Source organism: Trypanosoma cruzi, genomic scaffold, assembly GCF_000209065.1.
Source record: "Trypanosoma cruzi strain CL Brener 1047053517087 genomic scaffold, whole genome shotgun sequence".
NCBI classification, from domain to species: domain Eukaryota; phylum Euglenozoa; class Kinetoplastea; order Trypanosomatida; family Trypanosomatidae; genus Trypanosoma; species Trypanosoma cruzi.
The window spans coordinates 874,912-889,831 of NW_001849447.1; the positions used below are offsets into that span (position 1 = coordinate 874,912).

A 14,920-nucleotide genomic window follows, 5' to 3' on the forward strand; every position below is an offset into this window, starting at 1 on the left:
TTTGAGGAAATGCCTCTCTTTTTTATTCTTGACTTTTCCCTTCTCTGTATTCCGTACCCCACGAACAATATGCAGATGCATTTAGTGTGTGGTGAAACTCTACTGCTGCCGCACCAGGAAGAAGAAGAATAAGGGGGAATTGAGGTGAGGTGGAGAACATTCGTGTTGCCTCCTCACATTCAATGTCCACAGCCTCGCCGGTGTCCAGCCGAAGCACATACGATGAGGAAATGGAATTTTTGATGAACCCTGTGGCAGCATCGTCTCAGGCTGAAGAAACACCTCGACAGAAATCAACAGAGTTGATGTCGCAGGAACAGTCACAGACTCACTACGCCGTGAACAGAGCGGTCACAGAAGCCATGACAATGGAGCACGCCGTTCGCGTCCCTCATGCTTTGCAGGCGGCCACACGGCGCACGATGCTTGACGTTCTCACACAAATGTGGCGCCAAAAACAGAACGATTTGGCTAAATGCTCTGGAGAATACCTTGCCGAGAAGCCATTGTGCAATGGTCTAACAGAAGAAAAACCACATGATAACCTGACTGTCACAGATGAAGCGGCCTCATTTCTTCTCGCTGACACAACCAACATGGGGGCAAACATTGCAAGCACTCTTAAATCAGGCCTTAGTCGGAGTCTACGGCATCTTATGCCTTCCCACCGCGCTTTGCCAGGTGAATTGGAACCGCAACAATACACACACGAGCAAAGTATGAGGGAAGACAGCATCTCTGACTTCGATGATGACAACAACGTTGGTGGATGTCTAAGACAGGTTCCACAAAGGGTTTTGATGGAAAGACACTCTGAAGACGGCCGTTTTCTGCAACGCCACTCGTGGAATTCCGCCGTCTCCGAGGAGGCCACAAGACGGCATACAGAGCACAAACGTACATGGGCAAAACTATTTGATTGTGATGATCTACACCAAGAGGAACTGACAGGACATGAAGATCGAACCACAATGTTGCCAGCAGAGGAGTGCACACGTGCGTCACGCACGTCCACGAAATCATCTCGTCCAAGCGCGAGTTCATTTAAAGACCTTTGGACAGAAAGTGAAGGTGGGCCGCGACAGACGACGGGTAGTCGTACATCGCTTGCAACCCTACTAAACGAGGCTGAAGCCAAAGATGATGAAACATATGCTCAGTCTATGGCAGCTGCCGTTTCTGCCTCAAATAGTGATGGAAAGTCGTGCCGTTTCACAGATGTATTGGCCAACGAGGAAGCCGAAGAAGGTCGTATGCCTTCCTGCCATTTGGTTGGGAAGCCCATGTTTTCCACCAGGCTTCCCACACATGGCAATAGCCCATCGGTGCCAACAGCATTTGCTGTGTTGCACGGTTCCACGAGGCGAGTTGGGAGCCGCGGAGGAACGAGCGCGGTGCTAAAACAGTTGTCGGAGAATCCTATATCAGCACGCGTTGTTGCGTACCTGACGCGTTCCTTTGAGGATTGGAAACTAGATGCCGCGCTCATACGTCGGGCGAATGAGGAAGACGAGCCACATAATTTATCCTTTTCTGGTCCCAGTTTGCTTGAAACAAGTGGCGTGCAGCTTAAATTACTTGTGAAGGTGGTGGAAAGTGCCTTTTCTCTCTATTGTATACGATGCGAGGTGGTCTGGGCAGATGCGCAGGCATCAAAGGAACTTTTTTTTGATGCGCATACGGCTGATAGTATGATATCGATACAGAAAGAGCATGAAGGAGAAGGAGGAGGAAATGAAGCAGGAGTGGGGCATAAAATGAAAAAGCCACCTGTAACATGGACGGTTGTTCTGACGGCGGCTACATTCCGTGCCATCCCCATTGTTGTGGGGAGCCATCTTTACTTGGCACGGCCGTTTTTCTGCTATCCTTCCATCCGCGTCATTGTTGCCTCATTAAATATTACTTCCGATGCGGCTGTGCAAAGGCTGCAACCCACAGCCCGCCGCCAGCGTCGTCCACGAGATGCGGATTCGTCGGAGCCAAAAACCGGAGGCCGCGCCCAAAGTGGTGAGTTTTGCGGTGAGGAGCTGTCGTTTGGTGCGACAACACCCGAGCGAAGGAACAGGCCGTCTGCGTCTCTGACGGGCGTCTCGCCGTTCCGGGCGTATGATCCGTTTGTCAACCCACCGACAAATCTGTTTTGCAAGAACAGTGTTGCTTTGGGTCCATCAAATCCAGTTTCGGAGAGAATTCTGCGGCGGTCGGCCTCTATGCCGCGTAAGACTACAATGAACCTGGAGAGTGATGCATGTGGACAATTATTGGCGTCAAGGTCACAAATGGTAGCACATGACGTCATTGGTGCACAATTCCCCCGTGGCCCCGGTGAGGAGTGGGATGTGCCACTGGAAGTACTGGTGGCCTTGTGCCCACCTCGTAAACGGACAAGCTCCGGCGAGCCAGAAGCGCATCGTCGCAGAACGAACAACCTGTCCCTAACGCCTCAACGAACCTGCAACGAAAAATATTCCCCCCTCTCCTCCCTCTCATCTATTGACGTGGAAGAGCCTTCCCCCCTCGCTGAGACTCAAGCCAGAGGTGGGGTGCCGCTATGAAAGAGCCCTGTTGAGTGATTATTGAGAATCAGCAGAGGAAGCGTTGTTGTTGTTTTTGTGTGTGTATTTTTTTGTTGTTGTTTTTCTTTAATGCTGTAAATGCACCCTGCCTTTTCAGTCTTTGTAGCTTGTAATGTTTGCGTGTGGGTGGCCCACGCTTCTCCATTGCGATGCTTCTCTCACTTCTTGACCACTATTCTGAGTAAGAGAAATTCTTGGGGAAAAACAAAAATTGAAAGCAAAAAAAAAAAAACAGAAGTGGCACAGCGGTATGAGCGTACATGAAATGGAGGATCTGCTGCTTGGGAAAAAAGTAGTGCGACTCCCACAGCAGTATGACGCGTCCAGCTTTTTGCAAATGTGTTCACTCAATGAACAGTACCGAATTCTTGCAAGCATATGCCGTATTGAAAGTCGTAATCTTTCGCGGCGGCCAGGCGATGACTGCAGTACACACAACGGCGGACTTTTCGCGAATGCCGCAGAGTCTTCCGAACACCACCACGGTGGCATGCCCGAAATTTATTACTCTGCCCGTCTCTTGGCCTTTATGAGTGACTGTGGGCCAGAAGCAGGAGTATTGAATATACTCAGGAAGGAGCACACCCGTAAGCAGCAACAAGGGGAGAAGGAAGAAGAAGAGAAAAATAGGTTGTCACGGGAACTTCAAGAGCAGGAGGGGAAGGCGGTGGCAGAGGGTGGAGGATGTGAAGGGGGAGAACAAGAAGGAAAAGAAGCGTCCAATGGGGAAGTTTGGTACGACGAAGAGGGTGGTTACTACTATGACAGCTACGGCTACTACGATGCAGACGGGTATTACTATTACTTTGAAACAGCGGACGCTGGAAACCAGGGAGAAGAGGAGTTGGGACAAAAAGAGGAGGAACAAAATGAAGAAGCAACTGCGGGAGAAAATGAAGGAAAAAAAAAAGCCATGCCGTATAACTCACAACGTGATGAGGAATTGCATGGCGTGGCGGAATCGCATAACACGAAGAACGATGGCATGGAGGAAAATTCGGTACGTTATTGTCGTGTGGTGCCAGATGAAAGTCAATTAGCCTTCTCGCCCTTTCTTCGTGGCGTTTGCGCTTTGAACCGTGCTGTCAAATTGATAGAGCAATCCACCGCTCCTGTGGACGTTTATATGAAAGAAAATGATTTGCTCCCCGCATTTTCAGTCTTGGTTGTCTCCGACTCAGAAGTCGCTGGGGGAAGAGGTGTTGATGTGCGTCCCGAATGTATTCACGTTCTCGCCAGTAGCCAACACCTACACATTGTGTATGTACCGACCTCCCTTTCTAATGGACAGGAAAAGCAGCTAGGGGGTGAACAGGAGGAGAAAATGGATGGCTTGGCGCCATTGCGTGATCTCACAACGCCAGGTGGTGTGCTAATGTCTATTCCCCTAAATGACTGGGGTAGTAACTGCACCACCCACTACGGAAGCTTAGGAAATGGCCGCGTGTTTTTTGAAATTCATATGTCAATGGAAAATAATAATGGAGTGACGCTATCAATGGTTTTTGGTATTCCTCCTGATGCGTCATTTTGGTCTGCGCCGCTGGCATCCCGCCTTGTGGAATGTTACGAGAAGCGTGTGTTGCACCACCTGGCAAAAAGTGAATGTGTATTGGACGAATTACTCCTCGAGGAATTGGGGAACTCAAGTATTGGTTTCTGCTGCGCATTGGATATATCGCGGCCACTCTTCAGTTATTCCGCCCTGCTTCTGAGTGAGGATGCTGACAGCACCCATAGTAATAATGACGGTAACAACACGTTGCACGAGCTTGTGTACGATGAAGCAAGCAACTCGGTATTGTTTGGTAAGGAGCGCGAGGAGGTTGAGCAAAAGGAACAGAGATTGGAGTTTCTTTACCTTGCCCGAGATATGGAGCCACCCCAGCGGCGTTTTTTGCGTGAAGCACTCAGCAAGGTGCAGCAGGACGAGTGTAAAAATCGTGATAAATTGATTGCCGAAGCATGGAAGCCCTATCAGGCAAGCCAACAACTCTCCTTTCACACCACGGCCTTTGAGATACTGCCGCTTCTGCGGATGCAGGAAGCTTCTGTTAAGAAACTTATTGAAACCGAACAAAGTCAGTGGGAGGGTATTATTCAACGTTTTTCGAAGCGTCACCAATGGCTTTTTGCCGAGGAAACACGGCGCCGACTGGAACAGCAGTTTGCATTTGAGCGAAGAATACGATTGCTACAGTGCTCCGTCGATCTTGACATTCTCATAGAACGAGAAATGGCAATGCGTGCGATGGCAGAGCGCGATGAGGTGCTGGAGCGGCACAGTGGTGAACTCATGGAGTGCTGGATCAATTTGTTGACACGCCGGCGTGCAGAAGAAATTTGCCGGACGACACCTGTGAGGGAGGACGAAAACCTGATATCTGCCGCCAGAAACGCGGAGGAGACGGATGAAGAAATGGAAGGACGTCTCGGGCGAACGGCGAGCCGCTCGCGGGAATCGCAGCAGCAGCTACGTGCCTCAACCCACTCCGTCCATTCACCGACAACTGAAGAATTCATGCGGATGGTTTCGGTTGGCCACCGCGGCACCCTTGCTCCGTGTCGCACACAGCCTTTGCGGCAAGTTTGTCTCCCCCCGGCATAATGATGAAATTGAGAGAGGGGAAAAGGAAGAAATAAATAAAAGATGGAAGAGGGATCGATATAACGAAAAGAATGAACAAGAAGGGAAAAAGGAGCGAGAGGGGAGTGGAGGGGGGCGTTGTGTAAAGGGCACATGAAATTCTGCCCACTTATCGTAGTTTTATGTAACCGGCACATCTCGTGTCTTATTATTTTCCGCGTATTTTGTTGTCGTTGTTGTTTTTGTATTCTTGTACTTGTGTGTATGTGTGTGTTTTATTCATATCACTTGTTTTTAAATTTGATGGGTGTCTTTGCGCATTTAATCTGAGGAGAAGCAGGCACAGCCGTGTGAAAGTGTGAGAGCACTCTGCATGTCTCCTGGCAGGAAAGGAAGAGAGTGTGTGTGTGGCATGCATTTTGTTCCACCATCGTTGTCTTCTTTGCAGACAATTTCCCTTTTTTTCCTTTTTTCCTCACACGGGTGCACGTAACTGTCGTTGACACCCTGTAAAAGAAAACATACGGCTTAGACACTTCTCTGCACGGCAAGCGAAAAGAGGAACCAAATAACAAGGAAACGGAAACGTCTAATTCCACAGCAACAACAGCGGTGATATTTTTTCCAAGAGAAGTGTAGGCGGGAAAACGGAGGATTTGGACCAAAAGAAAATAACAAGGCAACAAAATGGCAAACGGTGTAACGGCGAACTCCATGCGTGTTAATGTAAAGGCGCCTGACTTGGGTGCCTTTCCCCTCGATCATTATAGCGAGTGTAAGAGCCAAGTTGAGGCATACTACAGATGTCTGAAAAGCAATGAGTACGTCACACCCTTGTGTCGCGATCAGATGCGGGAATATCTACAGTGCCGCATGGACCGTGGCTTGATGAAGCCGGCGGACCTCGACGGTTTTGGTATTCCCAAGACGGAGTTTGTACCAACCAGGCAGCATCGGATAGATTTAAAGCAGCAGTGGCTACGGCAGAAGATGAACCAGGTGACAGTGGTGTGGGAAGAAAACTATAGGAGGGATGATCTGCAAGTGCCTGACGGCTACGAGCGAGAGAAGGGTGGTGGGGATGGTGGTGGTGGGAATCCGAAGCCAGTGGGCGAAAAGGTAAATACGTAGGGGATAGAGGATATATATTGTGGTATTTGTGCTGCCATTGTTTGTTCTATTGGTGCTGTATGTGGGGGAGAGAGGAAGAGAAAGCATTGTTGGGTGGGAATGGAGATTGAGTTTTCTAACGGCTCATTGTTCCAGCAAAGTGGAGTTTACATGATGTGTAAGTTGAAACGTGAAAAATCTCAGGGAAACAAAAAAAAAAAAAAGGAAAAGAGAAATGGGACATGTAGGGAGGTTTTTGTGCATCTCTTGTGCCTCCAAAATCATTCTCGACGTGTTTCAGCTTCTGCGTTCCTTAGTTTTGCGGGGAGGAAGAAGGTGCGTACACGCCGCTTCAAAAGAAACAAAGTAGGCGGGAGGATTACCGTTCATTTAGTACTAGTTTATTTTTATTTTTTATTTTTTTTTGTTGTGCGTGTGAGCAGCATGAGCACCGAAAAGCGGCCCGTGGTGCTTGACAATGGCAGTGGTTTTATAAAGTGTGGCTACGCCGGCGCCAACTTTCCCACGGCCGTTTTTCAGACTGCTCTTGGTCGCCCCGTGTTGCGGTCAACAAAGAAACGCAGCCATGGCAGTGGCGGTGGGGAAGAGGGGCATACGCATGTGGACCCGATGATGCGAGATATTGTCTTTGGGGACGAATGTAGTGGCGTGCGGCATCTTCTTGACATGACGTACCCGATACGCAATGGCATCATTCAGAACATGGATGAAATGTGTCATCTATGGGATTACACCTTTGGGGAAATGCTTCAGATAAACCCTTCGGAGCATCGCCTGCTTCTCTCAGAGGTACCACTATTTAGTAGCAAACACCGCTGCCATTTGTACGAGGTGATGTTTGAGAAGTACAATTTTATGGCGATTCAATCGGCTGTTCAGGGCACCCTTTCACTGTTCTCCAACGGCCTACAAACCGGTGTGGCGGTGGAAAGTGGGGAGGGCATCTCCCACTGTACACCCATCTTTGAGGGGTATGCACTGCCCAAGGCGAACCGTCGCGTTGATCTGGGCGGACGCAACATCACAGAGTTTCTCATTCGACTGATGCAGCGGCGCGGATATAGTTTTAATCAGAGTAGTGACTATGAGACGGTGCGGCGAATGAAAGAACGCTTCTGTTATGCGGCGGTGGATAGTAAGCTCGAGAAGCAGCTTGCCCTTGAGACAACAGTGCTGGAGCAGACCTTTCTACTACCAGATGGCTCATCCTGTAGTATTGGACAAGAGCGTTTTGAGGCTACTGAGGCGTTGTTTCAGCCTCACTTGATAGACGTTGAGTGTGATGGGCTATCGACACAGCTGTGGAACTGCATACAGGCCGCTGAAATTGACGTGCGGGCACAGTTATACAGTCATGTTGTGCTGTCTGGTGGCTCAACGATGTTCCCGGGCCTTCCGAGTCGTATTGAGAAGGACATGCGTGCAATGTTCCTTGAGAAAGCACTTAAAGGTGACCGCTCACGTCTTGGTCACTTTAAGCTGCAAATTGAGGACCCGCCACGGCGGAAGTATATGGTCTTTCTTGGTGGGGCGACATTGGCAGCATTGACAGTGGACCAGCCAGAAATGTGGCTCACACAAGCGGAATGGCAGGAAGGAGGTGTGTCGGCGGTGCGGGCCCGTTTTGGTGCTTAGGGGCTATGGAAGCGGAGACAAAAGCTTATATATTTAAATATATTCATTGAGAAAGGGAACGAGCGAGGAAATACCGTGAAATAGACTTTGAATGCGTTGTGCGATGTCGTACATCTTGTCCAGACCCACGAACTACGTGGGAAGGCTGCAGTGCGAAGCCTAGTGAGAAAAAGAAGGCTCGGAGGGAAAATAGGGTGTATTTTTCTGTGAAATCCACTTTTGTTTTGTTGTTTTTTCCTGCCACAGTACATATGTAGATGGCTTATTTATCCTTCTTGTACACATACATGTATATATATATATTATTTATTTATTTATTTTACTTGTTGTTGCAAGCAAGAACTTATGTTGTGTCTCTCTTACTGTTTCTTTTTTTTTCTTACTTGTAAAAAAGGGAGTGGTGCGAAAATACGCAGGAAAGGAACGGGGAGAAGTGTATCATTGTGTGCAATGGGAAGAAAGAAGCGTGTGGCCAGTCATGCCATCAAGAGTATCCTCATGAAGGAGAAAAGTCTAGCACAGAAGAAAAAACGGGAAATGGATGGTTATCAAGACACACCAGAACCGGTGCTTTCGCAGGTCAAGGATGAGGCTGCTGTGCGATTTCAACGGAATCAACTTACTGTCGCCGCGCCAATGCAGACAAACATGTTTCTTTCATTTAATAAGAGTCTTGGACCACCGTTTCACATCTGGCTGGATACCAACTTTATCAATTTCTCGATGCAGAATAAGATTGAGATTGTAGAGGGGCTCATGGACTGCATGCTTGCGAAGGTCATTCCGTGCGTGTGTGATTGCGTCATGGCAGAGTTGGAGAAACTTGGCAAGAAGTTTCGAATTGCGTTGAAAATTGCGCGTGATAAACGATTCCGGCGGTTGACATGTGATGGCAAGTATGCGGATGACTGCGTTGTGCGGACGGTGACGAGGCATCCCATCTATATTGTGGCAACATGCGACCAGGAACTGAAAAGGCGACTGCGTAAGATTCCTGGGGTGCCCATTATGTACATCTCAAAACACCGCTACACCATTGAGCGGCTGCCGGAAGTGTACGGTGCTCCTGGATGAGGTAAAAAGAGACATTTGGCGATGCGTATAAGCCATATGCGGACTGCTTAAAAGCATGCGAATAAAAGGCACTGCTGAGGCTGCTTGGGTACAAATAGAAAATAGTTATTGGGAAGTGAGAGAAGGAGCACTTCTGGCTATTGTCTCTGCCCTATATATTTGTTCTCGTTGTTGTTGTTTTCTTTGTATGAGCCTTGGAGGCCATCAGGGGAAGACGCTCTAAAAAAGGTGTTTGTAATGTCCCGAGTAAAAAACATTGACGCGGATGTGTGTCTATTTGAAACCTGTTTATTTCTTTTTTTGTATGCGTGTGTGTGTGTGTGTGTGTTTTGGCTCTCGCTAGGCCTTTGGCGGCGGGGGGTGGGATTTGCTCCTCTTTGCAGCCTGCATATGTGTGTGTATTCTGTCTTGTTGACCTCCGTCTGAGGCGAAGGGAATCATGCTGATAAAAACAAGGAGGGTGCGCTGTCCATTGGGTCCGGCCACAAATATTGGTACAGTACGTCGGTGCCTCACGACAGTTGCTGCTGGGGCTTCTGTCCTGGGCGCGCCGTCGTTGAAATCCACATCCGTTGCGTTATCGCCTTCGCAATGGATGCGGTCTTCACTGCAGGAGCAGCGGCGACATCGTAGCTTTTCTTTTTATCTCAACCTGGACGATCCCGCCGAAACGCGACGGCGTGTCGAGGAGGACCTTGCCCGCATCGACCAGGAACACCAGCGAGGCACGATGATGCATCTACACGCACTACTCAACCTTGCCCTTAGCTGCTATCAGTCAGGGGAGTACATTGCCGCCCTCGAGTTTGCGGAGCATGTCCACAACAAGACGCGACAACACAACAAGAATGCAACACTTTTGTTTTTTACTGCCAAAACATGCTCTCGCTGCGCCCTGGCTGTCGCAGATGAGTACGAATCCCACCTGCGGGAAGCAGCGGAAAGGGCAAGTGTGTCTTCAACGTTGGCACCACGTCCTTCCGTCGTGTTTTCAGCGGAAAGGACCATTGCGAAGTTACGCGAGGATGCGGCGCGTTATGATGGCATCGCACAGAGAATATATAACCGCCCCGACAAAGCCTTCATGCGAAACTGGAGGCCTACGTCTACAGGATGGTCCGAGGATGCGTGTGGGATGGACGAGGAGCCGGAGGAATTTTTTGGAGGGCGATGGAAGGAACGCCGCAAGCGACCAGAACACGCGGCAATACGCCAATACTATCAACAGCAGCAACAAAGTAATGGGGGCGGGGTCGGCGTGCCAAAGTGAGCGGCGGAGGGTGGTTCCGGAGGAAAGGGAGTAAAACCCGTTGCTGTTGTTGTCTTTTCCTCGATGGCCACCATGGGGAGAGGGGGCAGGGAGGAGTTATTGTTTGGGGATTCACTCGCCAGCAAAGACTTTCCTTTTCCTTGTCGTCTTGTTACTTTTATCTTTTCCGTTCCTCCCCTTTTCCTCTGCCTTTTTGCCAACAGGTAGCCTCCCTTGTGTTGTCGGAGGGGCACACGCTTTGCCGCCGTGGCGGGGAGGCCATCAACGTGCTTTTGAAATAAGTTTTTGTTTTTGTCCTGGGGATAAAACTTGGAAAAAAGGAGAAAATCAAAAAAAAGAGTGGGGAATTGTGGGAGGAAAAGAGAAATGTCCCAAATACCTGATTCTACGGGCGGTGGCGAAGACAGGGGAGGGGCTGCCGCTCCCAGCCGGACCGGTGTGGGGACACGGCAGAGAGAAACAGCCGGGTGGGATCATACGCCGATTTCCAACGTCGTATCTCTGCAGTCTGCCATCCAGAAGGAGGGACTGACGGAAAAGATATTTTTTGTTGTAATCGATGTGACGGATGGTCGCCGATACAAAGTCTTCCTGCGTCCCGATGATATATCGAGGCTGAAGGTCTCCAAGATACGTAAGACACTCAGCAGCACCTCAGGGAAACCACCCTTTTCATTTGTTCTGTGGCTGGGGGACGAGCCGCTGATTGACAAGGAGGATGTCAACTGCGCTGCGCTCGGCATCACGCCGCGGACTGTGATGCGCATGTGCCCCACTAAAGAGGAAATGCCGCATCCCATAGGAGGATCTGAAGGGAATGGTGGCGTGGACAGGAAGAGAGAGGCGAGGGACGCGTTAGATAATAGAAAAAGCTCGGTGTCAATTGCAGACAAAATTATGGAACAAATTTTGGATGATCCTTTGGAAACCCCGTGTTTGGTTGAGCTCAACCAACGACAGCGAGAACTGCAATTCCAACTGTACAAAGAGGCAAAACGATGTCATATTTTCTCGAAAGATGACGCGGTGGCTGGAATTGGTAGGCATAGAGATGACGAGAACGACGATGCCTTGGATGCCCTTTTATCCCCCCCTCAGACAGCAAAGAACCCACAAATGTGCAGCGTGTCATCTGCGAGGATTCCCGGGGAGCCAATTTGTGAAGATGATAGCCTTATGGGTTTTATTGAGGAGATTTTAAACGAGGGGCCGAAGCGGCAAGAAGGCCCACGTCCGACACCACCGTCTGTGGAATGCTGCCCAGCCATGCCTGATGAACGGCAGTCCTGTGCAGCAGCAGCAGCAGCAGCAAAACAACCATCACTGACTCCAATTGGCTCCAACAATAACATATCAGCATCAGAAATAATCTCGCATGGCATGCGGCTTAACGAAATGTATTCTCTGGAGGATACCGGTGAGTTTGTGGAACCTCCACGTTTCCTCAATCGTGATGCATCATCGGAAAGGAAAAATAGTGTTGAAAATGACAAGGGGAAAAACGATGCGTTGCCAATTAAGTTTGGGGCGGCCACAGCTGTTCCCATCGCGACGCAGGGGGAAGAGAGAGAGGTCACAAGGTTGGTGGAAGATCTGAGGGATGACGTTAATAACCTCCTTGCACTCCACGTGCGAAACGAAACCGCAAAACGCGCTCTTCAGCGGGAGCTTTCGTCCTCACAGCAGCTTGTAAGGCGGTTGGAGAAAAAGGAGGCGGTGACGCGCCAGCAACTTGATGCACTTTTGCTACGCCTTCGTCACGCTCAAGAGGCTAACGGCATTCAAGGGTTCTCTGAAGAAGAGGTTCGTGTGGCACTGCGCAATATGGCGGCTTTGCGTCAGAACGAACTCCTCCAGCGAGAAAATGCTGCACTTGAGCAACGACTTGCCGAGGAGGTACGCAGGCGTCGTGAAATGGTCCTTGCGTTGGAGGACATGAAGGGACATATTCGCGTTTTGGTACGAGTGCGGCCGCCATTTCGTCTTTTGCATGAGCAATACGTTGGAATGGAAGGAAACAACCCAATGTCTGTCCGTGACACTGTGGACGAGTCACGCATGACGACAGACGAAAGGCGCAACACGATTACTATCACTGACTCTCGTGGGGAATCGAAGCAGTTCAACTTTTACCGCGTCTTTTCGGAAAGCTCCACGCAGGCGGAAGTGTTTGTTGAAGTTTTGCCGCTTGTGCAACTTGCTTGCGATGGGGTGAATGTCTCGGTGTTGGCGTATGGACAGACTGGGAGTGGCAAGACGTACACCATATTGGGCGGCGACGGGAATCAAAGCAACACGGAGGCAAAGGGAGACGAAGGAAATAAAGAAAACGATGATGATGGAATTGTACCGCGCTCGTTACGCATGTTATTTCAACACCTACAAGTTGAGGCAGCGACAGAGGCAGTCGTCATGCCGCGTGAAGATGACAATTGTAATGACGACGAACGCGCTTCCTCTACTTATGAGGTTTCTTGTAGTCTTCTGGAATTGTATAATGACAAGGTAAGAGATTTACTTGCGCCCCCACAAGTGATCATCCCCAATTTTCAATTGCGCAAAAGTAACGTTTCAGAGCAACGTGGAAAAACACAGGTAACACCACAGTGTAATTTGAAGATTGGATCCGATGGCCTCACGCATGTAGTGGGCCTTACACAACACGTGGTGTGTGATGCAGGGGAAGCGCTGAGGACTCTTCGTGAAGGTGCCTCTCGACGTCAGGTCCATGCTACACAACAGAACTGTCATTCAAGTCGATCCCATCTCATCTTCACTGTTTACCTCACACAGAAACGCCGCATTCCCTTTCGAAACGACGCATCCACCACACGTGCATCGTCTACTTTCCTCAGGCAAATGGAGAGCAAGTTGGTTTTTGTGGATTTGGCGGGTTCGGAGAGGATTTCAAAGTCACAGAGCGTGGGAGACCGCTTGTTGGAGGCACGACACATAAATAAGAGTCTGGCCGCATTGGGTGACGTCGTGGCAACCCTCTCCAATGCGACAATATCTAACACCGCAGCAGTTCATGTTCCTTACCGGAACAGTACCCTCACTGGGCTTCTGCAGGATGTGATTGGGAACCGTAGCAAGACGGTGCTTCTCGCTTGTGTGGGTCCAAGTGATCCGCCATACGAGAATAACACAGCCGAGACGGTGACCACGCTAAAGTTTGCCAGTCGAGTGAGGTGTGTACGAAACTTTGCGCCGCTATTCCCAACAACAGGAGCAACTGGAGACGGTGATCCCATGAAGGGCCCCGGGACGGATAATTTGGAGCCGGATGTGGATCCCTCACACATCTCCTCTTCCTTGGGACGGGGCGCCAAGAAACTGTGGATGCGGCCGACAAAATTGTCAAAACAAAGAACCAATATTGCAGCTCGTTTCAGACTTGTTGCGGCGAACGAGGCTGAGAAAACGGAGGACGGCGGACGGACGCGATCACCCGCACCGTCCTGGCCACCGAAGGGCAATAACCCTCATGCCGAACAGCGACCTAGAATGCGTTTTTAGGTCTCTGCGGCGCTATCGTGGGAGAGAGGCAAAGAAGTGAGGCGGGTGGAAGACATGAATCAGTTCATCTTTTATCGAATCAGCAATAAGTATGCGTGTGTTTATTTATCTTGTTTTATTCGTGATGGCGGTATGGTAAGAAATGTTGCTGCCCAAAGGGTTGCAAAAAGAAAAAAACGTGAGTTTTTTTTTTCTTTCCCTCTTATTTGAAAGATAATTATCGCCATGCGGGCGTCCTTCCTATGTGGTTGAAAGTTTCCGAAATTTTTGTGTCTCTTGCTCTTCTTTTTTTGGGAGCTGTTTTCAAGGGCCAAAATGTGTTTGCGGCGGAGTAGTATATGGAACGGTTGGAAGGATCAAAAATTTGCCGCTTGAGCAAGAGCTGGCGCAATGGGTGCTTTTTTTAGAAACTGATTTTTAGGTGAAGAGTGCTGCAGCCTTCACGTAAAATTGTGTGTGGGGGGAGGGGGGAAGTCTTCTCTATTTGCTGTAATTGTAAATTCCAACTTATAGCCATCCCATCAGAAGATGAAGAAGAAAACGTTAACTTAACCCCACGCACACGTTTGTTTTTCTTTTCTTTTCTTTTTCCTATAATCGTCATCCCTTATTATGTGGGTAAATTAATTAGCACACACTGGGGTGGTGTTGTTGTCGGGGGCCATGCGAAAAAGGGAGCCTGCGTCTGTGGTTGGATGTGGGGTCCCACAGTGCAGTCCCAATTTGCAGGACTGTATTGTGTGTGTGTTGGTGTGTGCGTGTGAAACTCTTCTCTGTCCAATAAAAAAATCAAATCATCATACCGCCCCGCGTGCCATGCCTTGCTTTTGAGTGTCTGATTTGCTTTTCTGTGTGTAAATAAGTCCTGTGCTGTGTTGGCTGTCCTGCTGCGGATGGTTTTGCAGCAGCCCACACACAACACACAGCTTCGATTTTATAAATGTACTTGGTAAATTAATAAATGGGTTTGTTGTTGCTGCTGCTGCTGCTGCTGCGGCCGAAGCGTTTACAGCTTGTCCAAGTACTGCGACAGATCTGGCAGGCCTTCCTTCAGACCCTTACGCTTGCGGATGTCCTGGATGATCTGGTACGGCTTCGTGCTGGGGTCAGTTGGGTCACCGGGGA

The 14,920-nt window shown here is 49.5% G+C and overlaps 8 protein-coding genes across 8 annotated transcripts, besides 11 other annotated features; 7 read left to right on the top strand and 1 right to left on the bottom strand.

The window, feature by feature from the left end:
- Positions 1–3,726: part of a sequence feature (heterozygous, non-Esmeraldo-like haplotype) that runs on past the window's edge.
- Tc00.1047053508899.80 (hypothetical protein, conserved) lies at positions 183–2,558 on the top strand (the record flags this gene model as incomplete). The annotated part of the gene is made up of 1 exon (XM_810552.1): positions 183–2,558. The coding sequence occupies one exon, from the start codon at positions 183–185 to the stop codon at positions 2,556–2,558; it is 2,376 nt and encodes a 791-aa protein (XP_815645.1).
- Positions 2,602–2,647: a sequence feature (T-rich).
- Positions 2,830–5,187, top strand: Tc00.1047053508899.90 (uncharacterized protein; the record flags this gene model as incomplete). Its single annotated transcript, XM_810553.1, has 1 exon — positions 2,830–5,187. One exon carries the CDS (start codon positions 2,830–2,832, stop codon positions 5,185–5,187), a length of 2,358 nt encoding a protein of 785 aa, XP_815646.1.
- Positions 3,727–3,831: a sequence feature (areas merged during assembly that could not be assigned to a particular haplotype. This can correspond to areas where the two haplotypes were merged or to regions with more than two copies in the genome that were merged during assembly.).
- Positions 3,832–6,707: a sequence feature (heterozygous, non-Esmeraldo-like haplotype).
- On the top strand, positions 5,854–6,297 carry Tc00.1047053508899.100 (hypothetical protein, conserved; the record flags this gene model as incomplete). The annotated part of the gene is made up of 1 exon (XM_810554.1): positions 5,854–6,297. One exon carries the CDS (start codon positions 5,854–5,856, stop codon positions 6,295–6,297), a length of 444 nt encoding a protein of 147 aa, XP_815647.1.
- Positions 6,677–6,702: a sequence feature (AT_rich).
- Positions 6,708–7,324: a sequence feature (areas merged during assembly that could not be assigned to a particular haplotype. This can correspond to areas where the two haplotypes were merged or to regions with more than two copies in the genome that were merged during assembly.).
- On the top strand, positions 6,721–7,932 carry Tc00.1047053508899.110 (actin-related protein 2, putative; the record flags this gene model as incomplete). Its single annotated transcript, XM_810555.1, has 1 exon — positions 6,721–7,932. One exon carries the CDS (start codon positions 6,721–6,723, stop codon positions 7,930–7,932), a length of 1,212 nt encoding a protein of 403 aa, XP_815648.1.
- Positions 7,325–14,920: a sequence feature (heterozygous, non-Esmeraldo-like haplotype).
- Positions 8,223–8,254: a sequence feature (AT_rich).
- On the top strand, positions 8,383–9,006 carry Tc00.1047053508899.120 (hypothetical protein, conserved; the record flags this gene model as incomplete). The annotated part of the gene is made up of 1 exon (XM_810556.1): positions 8,383–9,006. The coding sequence occupies one exon, from the start codon at positions 8,383–8,385 to the stop codon at positions 9,004–9,006; it is 624 nt and encodes a 207-aa protein (XP_815649.1).
- Positions 9,308–9,334: a microsatellite.
- Positions 9,446–10,276, top strand: Tc00.1047053508899.130 (hypothetical protein, conserved; the record flags this gene model as incomplete). Its single annotated transcript, XM_810557.1, has 1 exon — positions 9,446–10,276. The coding sequence occupies one exon, from the start codon at positions 9,446–9,448 to the stop codon at positions 10,274–10,276; it is 831 nt and encodes a 276-aa protein (XP_815650.1).
- Positions 11,567–11,587: a microsatellite.
- Tc00.1047053508899.140 (uncharacterized protein) lies at positions 12,212–13,795 on the top strand (the record flags this gene model as incomplete). Its single annotated transcript, XM_810558.1, has 1 exon — positions 12,212–13,795. One exon carries the CDS (start codon positions 12,212–12,214, stop codon positions 13,793–13,795), a length of 1,584 nt encoding a protein of 527 aa, XP_815651.1.
- Positions 14,764–14,790: a microsatellite.
- On the bottom strand, positions 14,802–14,920 carry Tc00.1047053508899.151 (elongation factor 2, putative; the record flags this gene model as incomplete). The annotated part of the gene is made up of 1 exon (XM_810560.1): positions 14,802–14,920. A coding segment is annotated over one exon (119 nt), but the record flags the coding sequence as incomplete, so codon positions are not given.